General features: G+C 33.2%; 1 protein-coding gene across 1 annotated transcript in view; it reads left to right on the top strand.

Annotated features, from left to right (window-relative positions):
• Sema3d (semaphorin 3D) overlaps positions 1 to 27024 on the top strand; it is a 173456-nt gene that overhangs the window by 70804 nt on the left and 75628 nt on the right. The window contains exon 4 of the mRNA XM_046464198.2: positions 19449 to 19511. Coding sequence (XP_046320154.1) covers positions 19449 to 19511 — 63 coding nt within the window. The remainder of the gene's footprint in view (positions 1 to 19448; positions 19512 to 27024) is intronic.

The raw sequence follows: 27024 nt of genomic DNA on the forward strand, positions 1-27024 counted from the left end.
CCCCAAGTGATGGTGAGGATGAGGAGTAAGGGGCAAACTTGTATGGTCTTGGTAAGAATGTAAATTAGTACAGCAACTGTGGAAAATAGTATAGAGCTTCCACAAAAGGGGGGGGAGGAGGAGGAGGAGGGGGAGGGGGAGGGGAGGGGAGGGAGGGGAGGGGGGGGAGGGGGAGGGGAGGGGAGGGAGGGGAGGGAGGGGAGGGGAGGGGGAGGGGGAGGAGGACGATGACGACTACTGTTTAATCCTGCTTTCCCACCACTGGATATATATTTGAAAAAAATGGAATCAGTATTTCAAAGAGACACAGCACACCCATATAAATTGCAGCACTATTCAAAATAACTAAGAAATGGAAACAACGTGTCAGTCCATCAACTGATGCAAGGATGAAGAAAACCAGTATACATAAGATAACAGAAAATATTCAGCAACAATAGGGATAGAACTGCAGATCATTAGGTTATGTGAAATAGGCCAGAAACAGAAAGATACTACCACAATATCTCATTCAAACATGGAATCTGAAAAAGGTGATCACCTAGAAGTTAAGAATAGAATGGTAATTACCAAAATCTAGGGAGAATAGAAGGGAGGAAGGTATTAGAAAAGTTGATCAATTTATACTAAGTTACATTTAGGTAGTACTAGAAAATTCTGGTGTGCTATTGCAAGATAGGTTTACCATGAATAATAATAATATACTGTATATCTCCAAAAGCTAGAGGAAAGGACTTTAAATGTTTTCAACATGAAGAAAAGATAAATCTTTGAGGATATAAATATGGTTAACATGATTTAAACGTTTTACAAAGTATGCATCCATAGATCACATTAACCCATTACTAGGTACAATCATGAAGTTGAATATTCAATAAAGGAAAAGTTAGTTTAGATTTTAAAAATTAAAAAAAAAAGAAAATAGCTACTAGTTATTCAAAATTCAAAAGGCATTTGCTACCAAATCCTACATTTTCAATTCTCAGTGTGATGTTCAAAGGAAACCATTCCACATTTTAAACCTTATCAATTACATTAGATAATACTCTAGCAGATATCAATATCTATGGAAGTAGATACAGATACCAAATGTACCAGAACTTGAGTGATTGCTAAGACATAATGCTCAACCAGTTCTCCATCAGTGAGGCTTTGTCACTTACCTTCTTTTTAAGAAGCTTTGCAAAAGAAATTCTCAGAGCCATTGCAAGGTTTCATGTCAATAATTCCAAAGATTGAATTACTCTGATTCAAAAAAATGTCATTTACATTTTATCGTAGGACCTTGAATCTTCATATAGCTTTTATCTACAATGACCAGTTCCATTTATCAGTTTTATTTAACCCTCCAATTATGAGATACACTTCATAGCTGAATATCAATTGCTCAGTTATTTGAATATTATATGGTCTCACAGCTTTAATCTGCTTAGCAAAATATTTATCTTCATTTATATTAGTATTGCTTAACTAATCCCTCTAGTAGAACAATGGGTTTTGCTTTTTAATCATTTAATTTTTAGGTAGGTCTTTTATATATTTTGGGGTCCACCAAGGGAAAAGGTGCTACTTCTTATGAATTCTCAGACTTGAAAAATAAAGAATCTTTGAATATAAATGTAGGTATTTCATGTAATCTGTACTTCTAGAAGAAAGAGTGCGGGCTAAAGTACTGCCAACAGTTGTTCTCAGCTTCTCTTACTTCAAACACTTAAAAATTTAGAAGATTACCTTGTTTAAAAAAATACAGTTATCCTATAACCTGGATAATCTAAGGTAAAATAAACAGTTGAATATACTCTAGAATTTGAAAAGTTTACCCTGCACTCCGTCATAGCTCCACTCTATTGTTCTTAAGGATGTATTTTTCCTTCAAGATTTTAAAAAATTTTTCATAATCTTAGGAGAGTCAGTTATTGGTATTAAGTAATATCTTAATTGTCCATAAATATCTTAAAGGAGTATGACAGTTTTTTTCCAAAAGATATTAGAGAAAATTCTTAGTTAACTTTGCAGTTTTGCTTTAAGAGATACTGCATAACTTAAAATGCATTTTTCCAAATATGTCTGTCTTTTAATATAATAGCAAGAAGTAATACTTTTAAGGGAATTTGATCTTGTTCTCTTCTTTGCCTTCAGGGAGTAGAAGAGAAAGACCATTTATCTGAACTGAGTGTATTAGATCATGGCTTAAAATAACTTCTGATAGCGTAACTTCCCTTCAGTGACTATTTTAAGTAAATCTCTCTTTGGCTGTTTTCCATGCTTGAAATGTGCTAATATTTAATAAAGTAAATGTTTATGAAATTCCAATTTCTCTTATGATGTTATTGAAATAAATGATTATTTAATATATTATACAATTAGAGATTTTCAACATAACTGAAATTTCTTTGTATTTCTATAAAATGTGCAATTCATAATGGGTTATGCATGCATTGGTAACCATTGGTGTTTATGTAGGTATCCACCATTCCAATTTATATAAATCATTCCAGTGCTAAAAGGTACTCCACAGTAGCAAGTGTCAAGATGTAGTACTTTCTCAGTGTTTAGACCTCCTCAGTTTGCCTTGGCTCAATGCCCCTCGGCAAAGATCCAAACTCCTCTGTGGAGGAAACCACACATTTTGGGACTCTAAGGGCTGAAGTGTGTCCTTTGTACTCTTTAGAGTTAAAGCAATCTACAACACATAATTGAGTTATGAGTGACTGGTTGGGAATTTTCCCCCCTGGGAAATTTTTTTTTAGAAAGAAAGAAAGAAAGAAAGAAAGAAAGAAAGAAAGAAAGAAAGAAAGAAAGAAAGAAAGAAAGAAAGAAAGAAAGAAAGAAAGAAAGAAAGAAAGAAAGAAAGAAAGAAAGAAAGAAAGAAAGAAAGAAAGAAAGAAAGAAAGAAAGAAAGAAAGAAAGAAAGAAAGAAAGAAAGAAAGAAAGAAAGAAAGAAAGAAAGAAAGAAAGAAAGCTTTGGAAAGTACTTAATTGAACTAAATAAAATTTAAGATATAGGTGTACTTATTACAAAGTCGTTATTATCACTCACAATTGCAATGGACATTTAGGGTAGAATTACAGCGAAAAGTGAATTTTTATAAATATTTAATAGTACTTTTCTTGTTATGCTTATTATTGTTTAGACTAGATTTTGAATTTAGTATAGTGAATGGTGCAGGGATATACTTAATAAATATTTGACTAATAATTGAGTTCAGAGGAAGACAAAATTAGACCTTTTGGAATACACCTAGCTCTTTTTTACCTTTTCAAATTGAGATTAAAGGGATGAGATTCTGGGGTTTGTCGTTGTTTGTTGTTTTTATGTTTTAAGGTGAAGGATTGATCTCTATAGGGCCATAACAGACTTTGGAGCATGCATAAGTGCACATCATATCATGAGGAAGTGATGCCTTATAATTTAACAAGCCTTTTCCAAACTTGAACTATAAGGCCTCTTTTCAATTAGGAATACCCTATAGATTCCTCTCTGGGACAGATAATGAACACTGATTAGGCCTTCTCCTTCCTTTTTTGTTTCTTCTTCCCATTCTCCTTCCCTTCCGGACTAAAGCAAAATAGACCAGATATGATCACATTACAGGGAAGGACATGGGTCTGGGGCTGTACTTTTCCAAAACTTGTGTTGTAAGTTGAATTATCCTAGAAACCAACTCTGAGATGATACTTAGCTTGCATTTGTAAGAGTGTTTGGGATCAGCACCTATGGAGTGTAAGGTAGAAGTGGGGAGGGAACATAAGTTCCAACAAAAGCTTCAGTCCACAAGCCTGACCACTAACGTCACAAAAATTCAATATGTTCCTACAGTGTATGTGATGATATCTCATTCAACCAAGTTTATCTTTTTCTCTTACCTAATCCATTCACAATGACCATGGAAGTTGCTTTAAGTATATAAAAGTCTGATCCTATCTCTTCATTTTTTTACACATCTCTGATGTTTTTTTTTTTTTTTTTTTTTTTTTTTTTCTAACAGCTTGAATAAACTTCAGTCTTTTTATCATGACTTCTAGGACTCTTCCTAAACTTTTTGCACCCTATGATGTTTCTGATCTCATTTCCATCCATTCTTTATTGTTCCCTCACTTGCATTACAAAATCTCTCCATTTTCTTTTTCTCTTTCTCTTACTCAAACTACCCTGTTAAGTATTTCCAAAATGAATAATTTACTTTCAAGTTCTTTGCCTTTGTTAAAACTTCCTGGGATGCCACTTTCTTGCACATCTCAATTTCCTTAGATCTTGAAGTCATATATCCCAATTTTCCATATTTTTAATGGGTGCATTATAATTGTACATAATGGTGGTATTTGTTGTTCCATCTTTGTATAAGCACACAATATAACAATATTCTACTTTACAATACATTTCCTCTATTCTACTGCTCTCCCTTTGATCTTCATGAGATTCCTGCAACCCACTTATCTTTTCCTTTTTCGTCTTTAGCTTCTCCATATGAGAGAGAAAATACAGTGTTTGATTTTCTTAGTTTGATTTATTTTTTTAACATGATAGTCTCTAGTTCCATTCATTTTCCTGAAAATGACCTACTTTCATTCTTGATGGCTGAATAAAACTCCATAATTTATATAAACCACAGTTTCTTGATCCATTCATCTATTGATGGACACCTTGGCTGGTTCCATAGCTTTGCTATTGTGAATTGTGGTGCTACAAACATGAGTATGCATGTACCATTATATTATGCTGACTTTAATATTTTAGGATAAATACCAAGGAGTGGTATAGCTGGGTCACATGGTGGTTCCATTCCTAGTCTTTTACGAAATCTTCTCACGGATTTCCGTAGTGGTGGCAGTAACTTACAATTCCACCAGCAATGTGAAAGTTTTCCTCTTTCGCCATAACTTCTCCAGTATTTATTATTGTTTGTATTTTTGATTTTGAACATTTTTTTCATATGTTTGTTGGTCATTTATATTTCTTCTTTTGTGAAAGGTCTGCTTTGTTCATTTGTTTATTTTTTAACTGGGCTATTTGTTTTTGTGTGTGTTGAGTTTTTTGAGTTCCTTATATATTCTGGATATGAATCCTGTCAGAAGAGTAGCTACAAAAGATTTTCTTCCATAGGTTGTCTCTTCCTATTCTTACTTTTTTCCTTTTCTGTGCAGAAGGTTTTAGTTTGATGCCATCCCATTTGTTAACTGTTGGCATTATTTCCTGAGCCTTAGGGGTTCTATTGAGAAAGTCGTTGCCTGTGCCTCTATGTTGGAGTTTTGTATAATTTCTGGTATAATTCCCAGGTCTCTGATCCATTTTGAATTGACTTTCGTGCATGGTAAGAGGTGAGGATCTAGTCTCATTCTTCTATATATGAATAATAAGTTTTCTCAGCACCATTGGTTAAAAACATTGCCTTTTCTCCACTGTACATTTTTGTCAAAAGATGTATGGGGTGTGTCTCTGTGTCTTCTATTCTGTACCTCGGGACTCTGTGTCTGTTTTTATGCCAATATCATGAAGTTTTTGTTACTTTAGCTCTGTGGTATCATTTAAAATCTGATATTGTGATACCTCCAGCATTGCTTTTTTGTCTTAGAATTGCTTTAGCTATTCTGGGTCTTTCATTCTTTCAAATGAATTTTAGGAACTTATTTTCTAGTTTTGTGAAGAATGTCATTGATATTTGAATGGGGATTGCACTGAATCTGTATATTGCTTTTGTAGTATGGGCATTTTGATAATATTAGTTCTGCCTATCCACTAACATGAGAGATCTTTTCATCTACTTGTGTTTTCTTCAATTTCTTACTTCAGTGTTCTAAGGTTTTCATTGTAGAAGTTTTTGACCTCCTTGGTTAGATTTACTCCTAGGTATATTATTTTTAGTGAGACTATATTGTAAATGAGACTTTTTCCCGATTTCTTTCTCAGAATTCATTGGTATACAGGAAAGCTATTGATTTTTGTATGTTGATTTTATAACCTGCTACCTTACTGAATTTGCCTATTAGCTCCAACAATCTTCTGTAGTGATAATTTGATATCTTCATTCCCTATTTTTATCTCTTTTATTTCATTCTCTTGCCTAATTGCTCTGGATAGAATTTCTAGTGTAATATGGAGTAGTGAGAGTGGACATCCTTTTCTTGTTCGGGATTATAAAGGAACCATTTTCAATTTTTCTCCATTCACAATGATGTTGGCTTTGAGATTGCCATACATAGTATTTAACACATCAAGGTAAGTTCCTTCTATTCTTTGATTGTCCAGTGGCTCCTTCCTTCCTTCCTTCCTTCCTTCCTTCTTTTCTTTCTTTCTTTTTTAATAAACAGAATGTCAAAGACATTCTCTGCATCTGTTGAGAAGACAATGTGATTTTTCTCCATAATATTATTTTTTTTTATTGGTTGTTCAAAACATTATAAAGCTCTTGACATATCATATTTCATACATTAGATTCAAGTTGGTTATGAACTCCCAATTTTACCCCAAATACAGATTGCAGAATCACATCGGTTACACATCCACATTTTTACATAATGCCCTATTAGTAACTGTTGTATTCTGCTACCTTTCCTATCCTCTACCATCCCCCCTCCCTCCCCTCCCATCTTCTCTCTCTACCCCATCCACTGTAATTCATATCTATCCTTGTTTATTTTCCCATTCCCCTCACAACCTCTTATATGTAATTTTGTATAACAATGAGGGTCTCCCTCCATTACCATGCAATTTCCCTTTTCTCTCCCTTTCCATCCCACCTCATGTATCTGTTTAATGTTAATCTTTTCTTCCTGCTCTTCCTCCCTGCTCTGTTCTTAGTTGCTCTCATTATATCAAAGAAGACATTTGGTATTTGTTTTTTAGGGATTGGCTAGCTTCACTAAGCATAATCTGCTCTAGTGCCATCCATTTCCCTGCAAATTCTATGATTTTGTCATTTTTTAGTGCTGCGTAATACTCCATGGTGTATAAATGCCATATATTTTTTTATCCATTCATCTATTGAAGGGCATCTGGGTTGGTTCCACAGTCTAGCAATTGTGAATTGTGCTGCTATGAACATCGATGTAGCAGTATCCCTGTAGTACGCTCTTTTAAGGTCTTCAGGGAAAAGTCCAAGAAGGGCAATAGCTGGGTCAAATGGTGGTTCCATTCCCAGCTTTCCCAGGAATCTCCATACTGCTTTCCAGATTGGCCCCACCAGTTTGCAGTCCCACCAGCAATGTACAAGAGTACCCTTTTCCCCACATCCTCTCCAGCACTTGTTGTTGTTTGACTTCATAATGGCTGCCAATCTTACTGGAGTGAGATGGTATCTTAGGGTGGTTTTGATTTGCATTTCTCTGACTGCTAGAGATGGTGAGCATTTTTTCATGTACTTGTTGATTGATTGTATGTCCTCCTCTGAGAAGTGTCTGTTCAGGTCCTTGGCCCATTTGTTGATTGGGTTGTTTGTTCTCTTATTGTCTAATTTTTTGAGTTCTTTGTATACTCTGGATATTAGTGCTCTATCTGAAGTGTGAGGAGTAAAAATTTGTTCCCATGCTGTAGGCTCCCTATTTACCTCTTTTATTGTTTCTCTTGCTGAGAGAAAACTTTTCAGTTTAAGTAAGTCCCATTTGTTGATTTTTGTTATCAACTTTTGTGCTATGGGTGTCCTATTAAGGAATTTGGAGCCCGACCCCACAATATGTAGATCGGAGCCAACTTTTTCTTCTATCAGACGCAGAGTCTCTGATTTGATATCTAGCTCCTTGATCCACTTTGAGTTAACTTTTGTGCATGGCGAGAGGAGGGGATTCAGTTTCATTTTGTTGCATATGGATTTCCAGTTTTCCCAGCACCATTTGTTGAAGATGCTATCCTCCCTCCATTGCATGCTTTTAGCTCCTTTATCAAATATAAGATAGTTGTAGCTTTGTGGATTAGTCTCTGTGTCCTCTATTCTGTACCATTGGTCCACCCTCCTGTTTTGGTACCAGTACCATGCTGTTTTTGTTACTGTGGGAAGTGCCTCTATAAAGACAGAGGGTGGGGGGAAAGCTAACCATGGAGAAACAAACTAAATTAAAAAAAAAAAAAGAAGAAGATAAATAATCAAACATGGCTGGAAGTACAAACCATATATCAATAGTAACTCTAAACATTAATGGCTTAAACTCTCCAATAAAGCGACATAGGCTGGTAACATGGATTAAAAAAACAAATCCATAATATTATTAACTTAGTGAATTATATTTATTGATTTGCATATGTTCAACCATCCTTGCAACATTGGTATTAAAAACAACTTGGTAATGATATACAATCTTCTTAATATGATGTTGAATATGATTTGCTAATATTTAATTTAAAATGTTGGCATTTAAGTTCATCAGTGTTTGTAAGTTTTTTTTTTTGTTGTTGTTGTTTTTACATTGGTCTATAACTTTCTATCCTTGATGTGTCCTTTTCTTGTTTTATTTTGATAGTGATACTGACTTCATAGAATGAATCTGGAAGTGTTCCATCCCTTTCTATTTTGTGGAATAATTTGAGGGGCATTGATATTAGTTCTTCTTTTTGAAGGGGGGAGCATGCAAATAAATAACAAACTATATTCCAATGGGTAATTTGATAAGGCATGCAAAATAAACATGTATTATACCAGGTACAGTCAAAAATCACAAAAGTAAAAATTGTTAGATTTAATTACATAAACAAGGAAACTATAAAGAAAATTGTTTTGTTGAACCAGTGAAATTTCTAATAGGAGACTACTTTTTCCCTAAGAAAGGCAATTTAATGTGATGAAAAGAAGAATGTTTATAACAAATATGAGAATGGAATAAAGCTTTTATGTAAAGAGCTCTTAAAATCCAGTAAGAAAAAGTCAAAACTTTCCAGAAAAAAGAAATTGGACAAAAGGCATGAATGGGCAATTCACAAAATGTTTCTAACTTCAAATATTTAAGAAAATATTCAACTTCAAAGATAAATAAACATAGCAATAACTGTGAATAACTCTTCAACTGGCAATGCAGGTATTTTTTAAAGCCTCTATTGGAAATTCTGATAATTTCTAAAAATCCAAGAGAAATAGGAACTCAGTAATTTTTGGTAAGATTTATGATGACTTTAGAATATTTGCTCAAAATGCACATATCTTTTCATCAAGTGGTTTTATTTCTAGTTATTTACCTTAAGTGTATAGTCTAAAATGTATGCATATGCATGAGATTGGTCATTACAAAGTGTTCATGAAAAACCAAAGATTAGATAAGATAAATGACTTATAATTATCAAGTTAAATGTCTAACAGTACCCAGATATCTGGTTAAATATTATTTTGAATGCTTCTATGAGGCTGTTTTTGGATTAAATTTTACTGAAACCAAAGTACTTTGAGTAGGGCAGACTGTGCTTCCCACTGTGGATCAACTTCATCCAGACAGTTGAGGACCTGAATAGAACAAAGACTGACTTCCTCAGGGCCAGAAAGAATTCTGCCAGCAAACATTTACATGTGAAATGCAGAATTAACTCCTCCCCAGCCTCCAGCCTGCTGGTCCACACTGCAGATTTTGGGTTTAAAGCCTTTGTAATAGTGTGAGCTTGTTCCTTAAACTGAATTTCTCTCTATATATGTGATCTGCCCTTTGTATCCCAAAGATGTGTTCAAATTCAGCCTGGAATCCCTCTAGTCCTCAGCTCTTTTGTTGGAAGGCTTTTTATTGCTGCTTCTATTTCATTGTGTTCTGTTTAGGTTTTTTATGTACTCTCAATTCAATTTTGGTAGGTCATGCATATCTAGAAATGTATCTATTTCTTTCAGATTTTCCAATTTACTGGAGTTTAAGTTTTCACAATAATCCTTTTCTTTTGGCTAGTTTGGCTAAGGGTTTGTCAATATTGTTTATCTTTTCAAAGAACCAACTCTTTGTTTCATTGATCCTTTGTATTTTGTGTTTAAATTTTCTATTTCATTAATTCATCTCTGATCTTAATTATTTCCTTCCTTCCACTAGTTTTGGAATTGATTTGTTCTTGTTTTTCAAGAGCCTTAAAATGCATTATTAGGTTGTTTATTTGGCATCTCTCTGATTTTCCTGTGTAGGCACTCATAGCTACAAATTTTTCTCTTAGAAGTGACTCCTGTGTTAATGAATTATTGGGATACGTCCATCAAGAAATCTTACTTATTTTGAAGCCAGTTCAAATCTGCATGGGCGGAATGAGTCTCTTAAAAAAGGATGTATGCAATAGCTTACAAAAGGAATGATTCATTCACTAAATATTGTTTTTTATCCATATTATTCAAGCATTTGTTTTAGTTTTCTTTCTTTTATTTCTTTTTCTCCCTTCTTTTTTTTGTGTTTGTTTCGAGAAGGCTATAGAGGAAGGTGAGTAGACTAATAAAAAAATGAACTTACTCTGAGACAACAATTATTATTTATTTGATCTACTAGTCTAACACTAACTGGCATGCTAACTCATAAACCAGTAAGACAACTTCATTCTGCCTCCTGTAGTTCCTTTCAATCTGCTCTGTGGGCCAAGTTCTTCTCCTGGGTTTGCTGGATAACTTCAACAGGCTCCATGGCTTCTGAATTCACTCTTAGGTAGTACAGACAATTGTTATTTAGAAATGAAAGGTCCCATGTAATGTCATAAAGCTTCATTTATCATTGAACTCCTGTGCTCTTCACCCGTCCCCACTAGTCCTGCCATGTACAGGAGGTCCTTGTCATAGGGAGATGACCAAGGACTTCTCTTTTTCCCTGGCTAGTACTCCTCTTCCTTCATAATCTTGTTGAACACACTGCCTGACCAATGCAGGGTCAAATCAGAGGGAAAAGGGAAAAGAGGTGAGGGGTTCAGAGAAATGTTTCCTTTACTGGCATTGTCAGAAGGAGGTCACTTCCCAGATGTTTTGCCAGACGTTTAAAATTGACTTTTCTTTTGTAGCTACCTTTGTGAGTTTTTGAAATTTCCCTGACATGAATCTTTTTTCCTTGCAGTACTCTGGATAAGGGTGACTGAATTTTTCCTCTGACTAATGTGTTCTCATTCTTTATCCTGAGACAGGTTGCAGTACCACCAGGTGTTTGCTTCCTAAATCAAAACCACTCACTCTTCTTAAACAGCAACTAAGATGACCCCATGACATCCCTCTCATTTTTTATGAAGGCTCACCTCTGTTCCATGAGAAGCCTTTATATGCTTTTCCTTGGACACAGTCTGGACATGCAGGTTGATACCAATTTAGATACCAAACCTGTCCTCTGTTTTCACTTGTCACTTGTCATCTTTCACCCTTTAGATACTCCACAAAACATGCTCAACAACAAGTGCTTCTTGAGGTTCTATTGATGCCCCTTCCATAGAATCTATACTTCACACCGGGTGGGTGGAAGACTAGTGATAGATATACCTAATAAAAAAATAAAAATTAAAAAAAAAAAAAAACTTTCCTCAAAGTAAAAACTCTGTAATCTCCAGTTTTCAACTATTTTTTAATTTGGACATGGATGAAATCATGTAAATGATCCTTGGTTACTGACTGAAATTTTTTGCTTTTTGAGGTCACATCTCATGTTGAATTTTGCCTCAGTTAAAATGTTCTCTTTGATGATCATGCTTTAAGATCTAAGCCATAAAATCAGATCTCAAATGAATGTTTTACCTTCTAAACATTATAGTGGAGATCACTGTACATCATTCTTGAAGTATTCATTTAGAATCACTGGGGTAAGCAAATGTTCATCCTTTCATTAACATTGTTTACCTTTTGGTATAAATAGCATCAATCAAAATGTTTTCCCTTTTGTACCTTGTTCCCCATCATTTTCAGTAGTATTTCTGATAGATTCCTGCAAAAGTAAGTTGTGACTGAAAACCTAGATAAAACAAAGTGTAGAGCCTACACTTAACATTTTTAAACATTCTGCAAAATTAATATTGAAATAGTTCATTTTTATTTTCAAATCTTGATTATCTTTATTCTTTTTAATCCAACTAATTTTTAAATCTTGAAGCTGATATATGTGTAAATTAAATGTTGTATATAAAAGTGTTTAAGAATTGTTTTATTGGAGGTAAAAAAAAAAAAGTGAAGATTTTCTTTAACTGGACCCCAAGAAAAACCTATTAGCTAAGCCTCTACTTACACTGTTAATGGAAAAATCCATAATCCACATGTCATGTCCTCTCTAAAGCATTTGTTTTGATGTAAAATCACTTTTTGACTTAAAAAAAATTGTCTAATGTAAAAAACAACAACAACAAAAAACTACATATGCACTGGCTAAAAAGGAAATTTTTATATGGATTTAAAAGTGAAAAAACAAGGACAGTGATAGGTCAGTAGTAGCACTTACCTAGCATGAGTTTGACCTCCAGTACCATAAAAGAATAAAATAAAAATGAGAAAGCAATGCATTTAAAGAATATGTAGATTTCATAGCCTCCCTAAAACAGCAACATATTTTTGTGGAGTATTCTGAAACAATTTTATTTCACCTTAAATGAAATTTAAACAAATAAGACTTGGTCCCCACATTTATTTCAGAAGTTTACTCTTTTAGTTATTAAAACACAAAAGTAATGTGGATTTTATAAAAGAAAATATTGAATAAAACTTGAAAATAAATATTTAAACTATAATCTGGACACTTGAAGAAAATTGACCTTTTTATTAGAATGTAACAAAATTCAAGGTTGACAAATGTGAGAGGTTGTTTTCTTTTCCCCACATAGCAGTGGTAATACAATTTTATTATTATTTTTGTCTGTATTTGACATGAGAATTTGGTTCATAATTATGAAATTACTCAGATTACTTCAAAGTCATGAAACTATGCACTTACTTTTGAGAGATAATATCATGAAAATAACTAAGTTAAGTAAGTTTGTAACTTTATAATAATTTTCACTGGAACATTTAAACCCCCTTCTTTGTTTAAAATAAAAAAGGGCTTTGTTATTTTCCTTTCTTTAAGGAAGTCTAAAACAAGAGGGTTTTCATACATGAGCATTCTGTACTTGCTTGTTTTTTATTGAGAATAAGCAGAAATTCCTTTATAAATCAGAATGACCTTCTGACTCCAGTTTTTTAACTTACTCTATGGCTGAATAAGACATTTCCATCTAATGTAAATTCCAAAAGAATTAGTATGAATATCCTCCTCACTTAAAAATCAAGATATTGACAAAAGAAAATTGCCATCCTTTTAATTCCAATTTAATACTTGAAATTTAGAAAATATGAACACTGGAAATCGTGTGGCTATCCCAATAAATTAACTTTAGTGTAAGGCACCCTGCTTAGTTTCATGGTGATTAATCTGTTCCTATTGCCTGCTGAGCACATGTTGTCTAGTAATCGCAGAGGTACAACAATTGACCTGTTCATGGATGTGCTGGCTCTGTAGCCGGGTGCTGATATGCAGGTCCCATCTGGTAACTGTAATGGACTGTCAGGATGTCAGGCTGCTCAGCTCCTACCAGAACTCTGACCAGAACTCCCTCTATGTTTCCAATTCTAAACGAAACTCTGAAAGTCATATTGCAATGAATACTTATTGAGTGCTTACTCTGTGTAAAATACAGGTTCTCAGGATGGTAGGAAGAAGTAAATCCCTTGCCCCTGAACCTGAGTGGTCACTAAACTTTAGTGTCTTCTTTAAGAATCTAATGAACACCATGAACAATATTCATTACAGAATTTTGAAATCCATCCACAATAGCAATTGGACCATAAATTCACATTACTTGTGGAATTCTTAGAATTTATTTCATTTGAATGTTCCAATAGTATTTCTCTTTCTTTCATGCAATGCATATTCATGCAGTTCCAATATATTTCCAGCACCCTTCTACATGTGGGGAATATAGTGAATCATAAAACATACTAGGCCTCTGTTCTTATTTTGTCTGAAATTTGAGGAAAGGGAGTTAATGAAGAAGAAAGAAGGAAACAAAAAATATCACTTATTGTTCAAAAACCTGGAGTTATTGCTAGAAAAGTACTCAGATTAGTTACCGGAGAAGGTCTTTTGGGGGAGATAATATTAAACTTGGTGCCTGCTTATAAGAATGGATTATCAAGGGGAGGTCAAATGTGTTTCAGGTAAAATGAGCTCTACTTGGACGATAATAGTGAACAGGCAGTGTTAGTTGGCATGGGGTAAGGGATCCCTAAATACTAAGTGTATATTTTTCCAAATAGGTCTTAACTGGGTAGAGATTATAATCTGGGATTTATGGCTGAACTACTGAGACAGCCACCTAAGATCAAAATCCAACAAGTGGCAAAACAGGGAATCAGACCCAGGTCTTCTAATTCTGCTGTTTCATTGATCATTTACACCTAGAACATGGTCCCAAACTAAACTTATATTAGTTAAAAAAAAAAAAATGCCAGTGCATGTGATAAGCACAAGTGTTAGCAAGACAGAAATGGTCAAAGATGGCTCAAATGCAAAAGAGTATTTTGAGATGATTCCAGATTCCAGAAAAAGAAAAGGAGAGATAATTGTTACCCACGATTTCATGAAGGAAGCTACTGTGGGCAGATCAGAGCACTGTGGACTGCATACCTGAAACTCTGTCTTCTGTACAGAAGGACATTTTCTTGGAAAACTGGTAGCCTTACTTTTATATGTAAGTCTGAAAACAAAAAGGCAAAAACTTGAACTTCCCATCAGCAATAATTTCTACTCAGTTCCATTATTCAAGGTTTACCTTTGATATTCCTGTCCTTAGTTTTCAGTTTTGTTCTCTGAACTCAGACCTCCTCCCTTTCCCTGTGCTTGGTTGGAGCCGGGTTAGTCATTGCTACATTAGTAATTCAAAACCTTGATCATGTAGCATTTAGAGCAGCATTTTCCCAAATTCTTTATAATTGTGCAAACAGTTGTATTCTGTTCTTTGATAGAGATGGCCCTGTTTCTGGAGTTCTGAATTGTTGTCTTTAATTAGGTTTTATGAATAAGTTGCAACTTCCTCTTGGGTGTTCTATTCAGTTGTTGTGGCATCTCTGAGTTAGGCCAAATGACATTTGATTGTCCTTGCACTTGCTAACTTGAGTCTGTTAAATTGCTAGTTCACAGATTATATTTTAAATCCATGCAGAAAAATTATTATAAATCTTTTTTTAATGGGTTTAAAATATAACTTTATGATATACAAAATGTTTAAAATATAACATTTTGAACATAAGCAAATAGATCTAATAAGGCACTAAAATTTTTTCCTTTCATTAGAATGATCTTTTTCCATATTATTAATCTATGTTCTATAATTCTAAAATAAAAAATATGTATACACATGAAAAATATGTATGTATATTCTTTTAGAACTTTCTAATACACACACATATACACACACTCATATTTTTTGGATGTTAATATTTGTGCCTTCTAGTGTATCCTGAAAAAATTCTTTGAAAATTATCAATTGTGAAAAATATAAAGGCTTGCATAAACATACTAAAATGGTTGTTCATAAATTATAAAATATGGGTGATGGTTACACTTTTTTTACAATGTTAACTGTAAATTATTACTTCTAAATATGGAGAACTTTATAAAATTCTGTTCTGTTTCCCAGTTTTCTGTTGTCAAATGTATCTATAAGAATTACCATTCAGATTAAAACCAACTTGCACAATTCTAATTGTTTAACATTGGTTTAATTAGTAGTTACACTCTGGATAATTAAGCTGGAAGTGATTCTTGGGCTCCCCAAAATCCACAGAAAAGATCTCTGTTTGATTTTTCTGCCCTGCTTGTGGATGGAGAGAGCAATAATGTGCTTTCTACATATTAGCAATCCTTAATATAAAAGATGTAAGGTCTTAAAGATCACAGCCCACTAAAATGACAGCTTTAAATTCTGTAGGGTACTTCATACAAGGTTAGTTAAGAACTAATATTTCATGAGAATGTTTCAGGACAATTAAAATAACAATTACACAAGTGACTGCTTCTGGTATGGCTCTTTGTTACGTGACAGAAAAAAATATCAGTGAATGAATTTCTAGGGAGCCATCATCTTTGAGATGATATGGCATATATGCTGTGTTTTATTTTGCTTAATGCAACTTTTAATATGTTGAGATGTGTTTTTAAGGCACTAAAATGCAAGAGCATACACAATTAGAATAGAAAATGTGGGTAATGGAATGCTCTTTCATGTGTGTTTGTGTGTATAGCACATTAGATGTCTGTTCAAAAATTATTGAAACACAAAACTGTGACCTGAACATATTTTTGCCAACTCTATATAACTACCTATGTAAGTACCTTTTTTTCCCCTTTGGTTTGTATTTAGATTGAATCTAGGATTATTCTGTATCTTTAAAGTCTTTTACTAATTAAGAATCAAAAGAAATATTTTTGCAAAACCTTTATTCTAATGACTAGGTAACAGTAAAAGAAAATCCCACCATATTCATAATTAAAATAATATCTCTTAATCATTGGCACAACTACCATGGTATTTTTTTCTTCTTTCTCAGTTAAGTGTTTAGAGTCTGAAAAAAAATCATACATATATGTTTATCTGTAGGTGGTTATTATTTAAGTTGATTCTGCTTATGATTTCTAAGTTCTTAATGGTATTATATTAAAATAAGCCAATATGCACTCTCAATCTTCATTTTGAAGACTTCAGTAATTCTTTAATTAGAAAAATTTTCTTTGTACCAGTATCTTAGAATCCTTGTGCCATTACACATATGTTCAAGGACGGTTTACATTTATATCAGGGTTCTAGATATTATAGCATTGAAAGTGAATGACGAAAAATAAAAGAACATTTTGGAGAAAATCTATTATATAAACAGAGATTAGAAGATCTAGAAAAAAATGAGTTCTGGAGTCCCACAAATTGTCAGTGCTTACACATCTCTGTTTAACATTTATGTACTTATCAAAAAGCAAATTCTCTGAAGCTTGTAATTAGTTTATTGCTCCACCAACTAGGATGATATAACTCAGCAAAATGTACAACAGAAACATTAAAACTTCTTTTAGAGATTTGTGTTTCTTTAGAAAGAAGAAAAAATGTGCAATTGGTATTTTAGTGTCAAATCTCTAAGACAAACTAGGGTTGAAACTATTAAACTAAACTAAACTATCACACTAGAGTTGAAACTATTAAAAGCCAGTAATGTGAACAATGATGCGAAAGTGGGGACTGAGAAGGACTGTTTACCACTGAGTGTTCCTGAGTGCTCCCTGGCAATGGCTGCTCCCTGTGTGCTCTCTTCCCTCCCTCCAGCTCCCATGGAAATGGAGCTGCTGTTTATTGAACTGTTTTCCTGACTCACATCTAAGTGCTTCAATCCCACGCTTTGCCTGGCATGGTGGCAATTCTTTAATTAGAAAAATTTTCTTTGTACCAGTATCTTAGAATCCTTGTGCCATTACACACATTACACACATTAGACACATTACACACACAAACATAACTACGTATCTAATGAACAGTAACTATTCCATGTTAACTTTCAAACAATTTAGATCCCATAAAAGACGTCAAGATTGCCTCCACGCTTTGTCCTTAACTTCTTCCATTTAGAGACAGCAATGAATGTTTTCAAACTCAGTTTTGGAGACAGTATTTATTTCATAATTCACTTTAACTCAATCACCCAGTATGCTTATTTGAAGTAAAAATAGAACACTGTGATGATCTTTATGCTTTTTAAGACCCATTTACCTGGTGAAAAAGAGTTCTGTAATTTCCTTTATTCTATAGTATTAATAACAATAAGATCTGTAGCCCTGAACAAATATATATGTTTTTATATGTATATAACCTATATATAAATTTATGTAAATATGTATATGTAAATTTAGGATATATATGTGTATACATATCCTAAATTTATTTCTGAAATATGATTGAATCTGACCATATTTAAAAGACTCAGAGATATATTAATCTAGACTAGAAATCAAATGAAATAAGTCAAGGATTAAACCAATTGACAGATCACAGATATGAGTTATGTAAATGATTTTCTGTCCAGTGATATAAAGCTATATTCTGCTAAATAATCTGCTTCTAATATTAATTCATCATTCATTTAAAAATCTTATTAATTTGATTTTATTTGTCTATTATTACATTTTGGGATGCTATTTCCTCTTCCTTCCTCAGGCATAAAAGCCCAAATTTTTATTATAAAGACAATATTATGCAAACATTGGTGATTCCTAAATCCTTTGTTAATTTTAGGTTTAATAAGTCTCTTTCAATGTATTGACAGAGGTGTTTTGTTTTGTTTTTTCTTCATCCATTAAAACATTTTCTGTTAACTTTGGTGAAAAACATAATAAAAGTCTGTCAGGAACTTGTGGCGTGTACATTATAAGCAACTCAGAACTTGATTTTCTTGTTTCTTCTTGCCTATAGCTTTCAGAACTTTTCTTTCTACAGGCTAAATCACTCTTTGAACCTGACTGAAAAATTTCTAAACTTTTCTTTTTAAAAATGAAGGATAAAAGCTCTTTTTGATAATTCAAGACTGTTAAGCATAATTAAAATCTACCAACCAAGATGGTTGGTGCCTTTGACCTTAATCATTTGCCCAAATAACATTTTGTAAGGACTGAGACTCCCAGTTCAGAAGATAGACAGAATACATGTTGGATTATGGCTATATCACAAAATAGTTTTCTGTCCTTTGACATGTTTTTTAGTGGCTGGGTGACCAAGTTTCTGATTTAAAATTGAGGAGAATAAGTATAAATATTTCATAAGGTCATTTTGAAATTTAAATAAGATAATACTTTAAAAATATTTAGTTTAGTGACAGATGTGTCTGAGCCCCATGCTTATTAAATACTGTCAACAAATTCACACTTGTCCTTGGTTTGGAGTGATAACTTAAGCGTGTGACACAGAGCTATTTCCAACACCTCATCACATATGTTCATAATGCACCATCATTCATAGTAAACACAGAGACGGGGTAAACAAAGCCTATAATTCCAGTGTGAAACTCTGTTGACATTATTATGAGAACTTTTTCCTCTTGAGCATAATTTATCTATTATTGTATACATTAAAAGAGAAACAAGAAGATTGATAAATCAAAAAAATTGGGGGCTGGGGATGTGGCTCAAGTGGTAACACGCTCGCCTGGCATGCACGGGGCTGGGTTCGATCCTCAGCATCACATAAAAATAAAATAAAAAGATGTTGTGTCCACTGAAAACTAAAATAAATAAATAAATATTAAAAAATTCTCTCTCTCTCCTCTCTCTTAAAAAAATTGATTGTTTTACATAATTCTCTTTTAATAACATTTTTGAGGGGGCTTTGAAAAATACTTAAATTTCAAAATTCTCACATTGACTCTGTTAGCGTGATTAATATCCATTCTTTAGTATCACACATTTACTTCTTTAATCAAAATTATAAGTTAGAGTGCTGTAGATATTCAGATTCTGATACACCTTGAAATGTTTTACAGATTTATTGGCCAGCCACAAAGGAGAGAGTGGAATTATGTAAATTAGCTGGGAAGGATGCCAATGTAAGTATGAAATTTTATAATTATCTTTGTTAAACTAGTACTGATAGTAAATATTTACACTCACTTTTATTGAAATAATGACATAAGTGTATTATTCATTTATTTATATACTAGAAATTTAACCCAGTAACATTCTACCACTGGGCTACTTCCCCCGTCCTTTTTTTTTTTTTTTTTTAAGAAAGGGTCCCACTAAGTTACTTTGGGCCTTGCTAAATTGCTGAGGCTTGCCTTCAACTTGGAATCTTGCTGCCTCAGCCTACAGAGTTCCTGGTATTACAGGTTTGGGCCACCATATTCAATTAAGTGTCTTTGTTTTTTCTTTTTTCTTTTGTACCAGGGATTGAATCCAGGGAAGCTTTACCACTGAGCCACATCCCCAGCACTTTTTATGTTTCTTTGTTGTTGTCGTTGTTGTTTTCGAGACAAGGTTTGCTAAGTTGCTTAGAACCTTGCAAAGTTGCTGAGGCTGGCTTTGAACTTGAGATCCTCCTGCTTCAGCCTTTTGAGCTGCTGGGTTACAGCTGTTCACTACCACACCTGGCTAAGTGTATTATTTTTAAGATAATAAACTAATATTCTCTATAAAGATTGATGTAATGTAAAATATTTCTACCTTACCAAAAGCACTGATGCTGTTTATAAAAATCCAGAAATTTAGGGGTTTGTGACTCAGCAGTAAAGCGCTTGCCTAGCAGGCATGAGGCACTGGGTTCAATCCTCAGCACCACATAAAAACAAATAATAAAAAAAAAGGTATTGTGCTCATCTACAACTTAAAAAACAATTTTAAAAATACAGAAATTTAGAAATGCTATACTTTCTAATGTATCCTCAATATTATTATTTTTATCACAAAAATATTAGAAGCTATTAAAATATTCAAAAACAAATTATCAGCAAACATTGTATTTCAAGGAATGTATTTTTTTAAAAATGTATGTACATGTATTTTGTAAACATACAAGTATCAGACATTTTAGTATCATGAATATACAATTGATTAATTTTATTTGAACTGAAATTAAATTTACAGCATATAGAAGATATTTATATTGTGACAGAGATAACAAGCAAAATTGGTGGTAGAAAAATGAGTTGAGAATGAATGACACAGGATTCTGGCATAAGAACTAGAAGTAACGTACTCTAAAATTTACTTAATAATTATTACATGGAATAACTCATAAAAGATAATTAGATGTTCTTAATATAAACTTCTAGCTTAAACCACCCTAAGAACAAGAACAAAACCCTGTTCAGGAGTCACCCTGTTCATTGTCAGTGCAGTCCTGCCTAGCTTGCTTTACACTGGGCAGTTGTCCTGTGTGCTCCCACACTGAGTCACCTGTTTTACCTCCACATTGATTGACTCCTCTCCTCATCTGCATGCTCTAGTTCATGCCAGATGCTCTGTGTTTTGCTTTGACTTCTTGCACTGTGTGGATGAGGAGAATTATTCTTTTTAGGTAAAATTGATCACAACCTGACTGTAACTCAAGATGGGAAGAGGTTCCAATGTTGGACAGAAACATGGACATCTTGAAGTTTCTTCTGCAACATCCTTTAATGTTACCTTAACCACAATAACACAAGGATCTCAAGTGGAGCTTGGCTTTCATATTTAATAAAAAACAAATTGTTTGTTATATGAAAGCAAAATTAGATTTAAAAATTATCAATGTGATAGACGTACAACAATAGGGTATATGATGTCTTGTGAATTGAGGAGATGCTCGGAAAATTATGATTGTCAGACAACAAGCTGGTTCACCATTTGCTCATTTGTTTAGTCAACAAACAATTTTAAGGAGCCTGAATGTATGTACAACTCTATATCATCTATATATGTATATATATGAAATTGATAAGATAGCTATCCTCAAGAGTCTTTCTACTGGAGGATACAGATAGCACTCAAATTTCTATACATTCATACATAGAAACAGTACTAGAAAACAGAGTGATCAAACCAAAATAAAACTTATGCTTCTACTTGATTTTGTATTAACATGATATGAAATATGATCTATTCAGGCACATTAATGTAAACAGAAATATATCAGGTATTGTTAGCCTCAAATGCAATGGGAGACAGTTTTACTTTCATTTTTACCAGAAAAGAAAGGAATTAAACATTTCAAGACTATATTCTTTATCCCATGACTTCAATGCAGAGACATTGTTCACTCTCATTACATAGCAAGTGCTGGTTCTATAAAGGCATCATTTCTTTATTGAATTTATGAAGGAAAAAATGCTTTGGTTATGAGAGTTTTCAAAATTATTTGTGGAATGAATAGTAGAAGCATGGTGTAACCATTGTGAACAGTTTTATAACTTGTGTTTCACCAATATTGAGTATTTGATAAAAACGCAAGAAGGAAAGGGATGTTTTCAATTTTCCCCAATAAACTAATGTGTATTTTCCCTTCAGTTAGATGAGGAACAAACACCCAAGGTCAAACAACAAGTAAAGTTTTAAACTGTGACAGTGTTCTCATTTCAACATGCACACTAGGTCCAGTTACATAGTAACTGCATGGTCCCTCTTATTAAGTTAAAGCAGAGAGTGATGAGCTTTCCTTGAGTATGTATGACTCAGTACACTGAATGAATTCATCCAATTCAGTTCTGTTTGTGAGCTAGTGCTTACCCTTACCTTTAAGCACTTCTGCTAAAACAGGATTAGAAATCTGGGAAGCTTTCCTCTTTTCACAAATCCTTTAAAATCTGATGTTGATTCATGAAGACACAAGTCTTTATCTCTTCATTTTTAATTGGTCATTCTATTTTAGAGTTCCTGATAATGGCTAACACTCTCACAGCACTTACCATATTCAAAGTACTGCTTTCAGTACCTTATGCTTCTAATCTCATTTAATCCTTAAAACAATACTATATGCTATGCTTTATTATTATTCCATTTTCTCCAGATGAGAAAACTAAAGCCAGGGAAATGAAATCACTTGCCCAATATCACACAGCTGGTAAATGTAGAGCCAGGAATTGAATCCAGAAGTCTGGCTGCACAGGCTATGCTCCTACTTTACACTATAAATCTACATACAGGATCTGAAACCTCTCTCTCTCAAATCATTTCTCTCTCTAATATCACCATGATACAGGTCCTCATTTCGAACAGTATTACACAGATGTTGACCAACAGAAAACTGAGACAAGGCTGTGGTTTTATGGACATCTTTTATTACTGTTGGCACTACCCTCTGTCCTTCCTCCTCTCTAGTAATTTTTACCTACTTCCCAAGAGTACGTTTAGGATTAACAAGTGTTTGGAAAGACTGTCCCTTAACACAAAGGTACTATATAACTGCTAAATAGTGAATTATTTACTATAATGAAATTTAGCTAATTGGGATGGGGAGGCAGTGGAAGATGAAAAAACAAAAGAGAACTATTCCACATTCTTTAACATGGTCCCACAGTTGAATCCAGGGAGAAGAAGGAGAAACAGAAAAATATTTGGCAGAATTTTGCTTCTATTTAGAAGAAGGTTATTCAAAAGAAATCAATGAAGAAATGTCTTTAGTCCTGACTGTACGGCTTGGGTTAAACAACTCAGTCCAGGCAAAAGAAAGGACAGAGCTAGGAGAGCCTGGCTCTGCTTGTCAGCTCAGCTTCAGAGAAGTGCACAGGCTAGCTGTGGAGAGATGTTACAGAGATGGGTGACCTGCCAGCTGTAATGTTCTGTGGTTATATTTCATTTTTTTGTTTTAGTTTTTCAGAAAATCTGAAAACAAAACACAATATTTATTTTAGAAAACTTGCAAATTATATACAAAGGGAGGGAAAAGTCACTTGTAAATACTTTCTCCCCCATAAACACTACCCAGAGATAGCTGGTGACATGTTGGTATTTATTCTTCTATCTTATCTATTTACTGTTTTGCAGAATGAAATCATTGTATACATAGTCCCTGAAAACGTTTTTTTTCCACTTTGCAGACTGCCATGAGCATTTTCCCATGTCGTTAAATTCCTTTTTATAACACCACTTTTAATAGCTACACTGCATTCCATTATGCACTATTTCATCAATCCCCTATTGTTAGAATTCTGGTGCATATCCAGTTTTTATTATTGCAAATGATACTGCATATGAAAATCCTTAAGTATAAACACTGGGAAGATCTTTGATAATCAAGTGGACTTTTATTAGTTAAAGACATAAAATTTTTACACACATATTGCTAAATTTCCCTCCAGAAAGTTTATGAAATCCTTTTATACTACAAATACTAATTATTTTATATTCTTAGAAAAAGTATTTTAAATATCATATCCCTTATGTTTACTTTTCCTTACTGATTATTTAGATTAAAATATATATATATATATATATATATATATATATATATATATATATATACACACACACACGTATATGCTAGTGTATGTGTGTTTGTGTGTGTGTATGTGTATGAGTGTGTGTAATAAAGCATATAACTAATAGGTTTTCCACTCATGGAAAAATATTATTTAGCAGTTTTCTTTTATGAGGACTAGACTTTCAATATTTAAAAAGTCTTTTGCTTTTAAATATTTTCCTTTGCTTTTTAAAAAATGACCAATTATTCCTCTGTAAAAATGTTCACTGTTACATCTTCCATTTTTAAGAAAGAAATTGTGATATTTGAACTTTTATATAGTTATTTTAAAATGCTGACAATTTATTAAAATATTTAAACATTCTGAGAACTAACCACCTATCTCTGCATACAGGATCATGTCTGAGAATAGCATCCAATTAATGATCCAACAAGGTTCAAGATCACAATATTCTACAAAAATGTTAAAAATAAAAACATATCTTAAGAGATTTTGGTCATGTAACTCAATAGTAAAGTGATTGCCTAGTATGCATTATGCCCTAACACTACGAAATATATATATATATATTTTTTACATTTATATTATATATTTTTTAGAGAGAGAGAGAGAGAGAGAGAAAATTTTTAATATTTATTTTTTAAATTTTTGGTGGACACAACATCTTTATTTGTACGTGGTGCTGAGGATTGAACCCGGGCCGCACGCATGCCAGGTGAGCTCGCTACTGCTTGAGCCACATCCCCAGCCCAATTTATATTATATTATATATATTTAAAACATATATATTTTACATATATATATATATATATATATATATATATGTGAGTGCATACATACACATATAAAAAGAGAGAGATTCTTTTTATTTTTAACCACATAAACCTATATTGGATTTAACTAGTCTTCCTGTAAGTCTTGAGAATTGCAGGTACTTCTGTTTGCTAATATCTTTTTGATAACTGAGGAGAAACTAAAATTGCAAATGTTCATGCATTGACCACTTGTTTCTGCAAATATTAATTTAACTTTATATTAATTTTATTAATTTTACATATAAAAATGCATACAACATATTAAATAAAGATGCAACATTAAAACATGCAATGTTACTTCAGAGAATTTAAATATTAATGCATGGTTTTGATCCTCTCTCTTTCTCTCTCTCTCTCTCTCTCTCTATCTATCTATCTATCTCTCCTCTTCAACAAATGGGGTGGTATGAGTAGAAAGGAGAGAATAGGTAGGAAGAATAGGAAAGATACAAGTTTAATACTTTTCCGAAGCTGAATATATTACTTTCTAGATTGTTTGGTAACATGCAAGGATTGTGGGCAATAGCTAACAAATTAGCCAGCTTTCAGGGAAAGTTATAAAAGCTGATTCTCAAAAGTTATCTTTCTTCATGCCTCAGAGAATTACCTTACCATTAATAGTCATGCAAGTTGCTAAATGAATTAAATAGTTAATTATTGATTAGTCTATTTAAGCAAAACTTCGAAAGTTATGCATGCTCGATAAAAGGGTATGTAATCTTTGAGTCTAAAAAAAAATGAAGTCATGAATTAAAAGGGAAGTCACTGTAAAGTAATTGCATTTGGCAAGGTTGTTTGGCTAAAATGTCATGCTCCAGGCTGTTAGAACTCAGAGACTTTATCTTTCATGATCCCTAATCATAGGTTTCTTTTCCTCAGGCAACCAATGCCTTCCACTGCCTCCTGGCCAGTTAGGGAACTGCCTTCTGTCAACTTCCCTGAAAAAAAAAAAAAAAAACCTTTGAACAGGCTTTCTTTTTTTATAAAATGTGTCATATAATTCAAGACTCACCCACACTATAATCTATTCCACTTCAGTCCAATCAGAGAGAGGGAAGGGATTCCAAACACTAATCCTAGGTGATCTCTCACCTTGTGTGGGAACTGGCAAGCTAAGTTACTTTCCAGGGCTGGTTGCATTTTAATAAATAGTCCTAGAAACATTAAAGGTTGAGAAATGTTTTAGGTGTGATTTGTTCTTTTTGTTTTATAGTCATTAAAACATTTCCTATGTGTATACAACTTCATGCCGGGCCTTGTTTCCCTTTTTAACAGTAAGGCTTCTCATAGTCCCTAACTTTTCTGATTTCATTATTTATAATCCGGAAAGAGAGTTGTTTTATTTCTTTATACAAGTATTTCTTTCATAAGTTTCCAAAATTATTATCTAATGACTGTTTGGGTAAAGCTAAACTTCTGTAAAAATGATGAAATAGCTCTCAGTGCATCCATCACATCTCCCTTTAGCCATACATTTTTATTCTTTCCCTTTTTGTGTATTTACTATTCTTTGGGTAGATTTTACCCTTGTGTGCATCTATTAAGGGAGGAAAGACCAAGAAATAAAAGTCCTGTCAGTGAGCATGCCTGAGAAAATATGATGGCCTTTTTCAGTGCAGTGTGCAACAGAGCAACAGTATGCAGGGTGCTGCTCCAGTTAAAAAGTGCTCCATCTATGTACCTGATTTAAGAAATATCCTTTATCTTTGTGGCTACCAGACGGATCAATACTGGTAATTGTATTTCTTAGTTTTAAGCAACTACTGTTTTTTTGTTTGTTTGTTTGTTTGTTTGTTTTTTATAAGGAGGCAGAGAGCAAAACTACGCAATGAGTTTAATGGAATATTCTTTGTGATAGAGCCTGTGGATTTTGTTAAGATCTACAAACTTTTGAGACATAAATTTGCAGACTAGTTGAGTGAAGGAAGGAAGAAACTAGGAACTCTGTTGCACAGATTTGCAGACATAGTTATTCACTCTAAAATCAGAGCAGCCATGGGATATTATGGAATATTAATATTTTGAATTAGGTTTTGTATTAGGTTGAAATCAGAGTAAGGAATGCATAATTATTAAATGTTATTTTTTTCATTTAATCCCGTTTAGCAATCACAACAATCCTATTGGTTAAGTCATTGTCTCTGCCTTTTTAAAATCTTATTTAAGAACCATTCTAACAGTTACATCATTGTCTGTTTTTGTGTTTTTTTTCTTTTATCTAATGTAGTCCTCCCAATAGTCCTTACAAGAGTGAGCATTATATCAGTGCCTCACTGGTGAGGAATCCATGGCTAATCAGGAAAGATTGAACTTTTTCAAGAAAAAAATCAGTGGTTTCATAGGTTTCT

Source organism: Marmota monax, unplaced genomic scaffold (genome assembly GCF_021218885.2).
Source record: "Marmota monax isolate L192 unplaced genomic scaffold, Marmota_monax_Labrador192_F-V1.1 WCK01_AAM20220418_F8-fsc00065, whole genome shotgun sequence".
Taxonomy (NCBI): Eukaryota; Metazoa; Chordata; class Mammalia; order Rodentia; family Sciuridae; genus Marmota; species Marmota monax.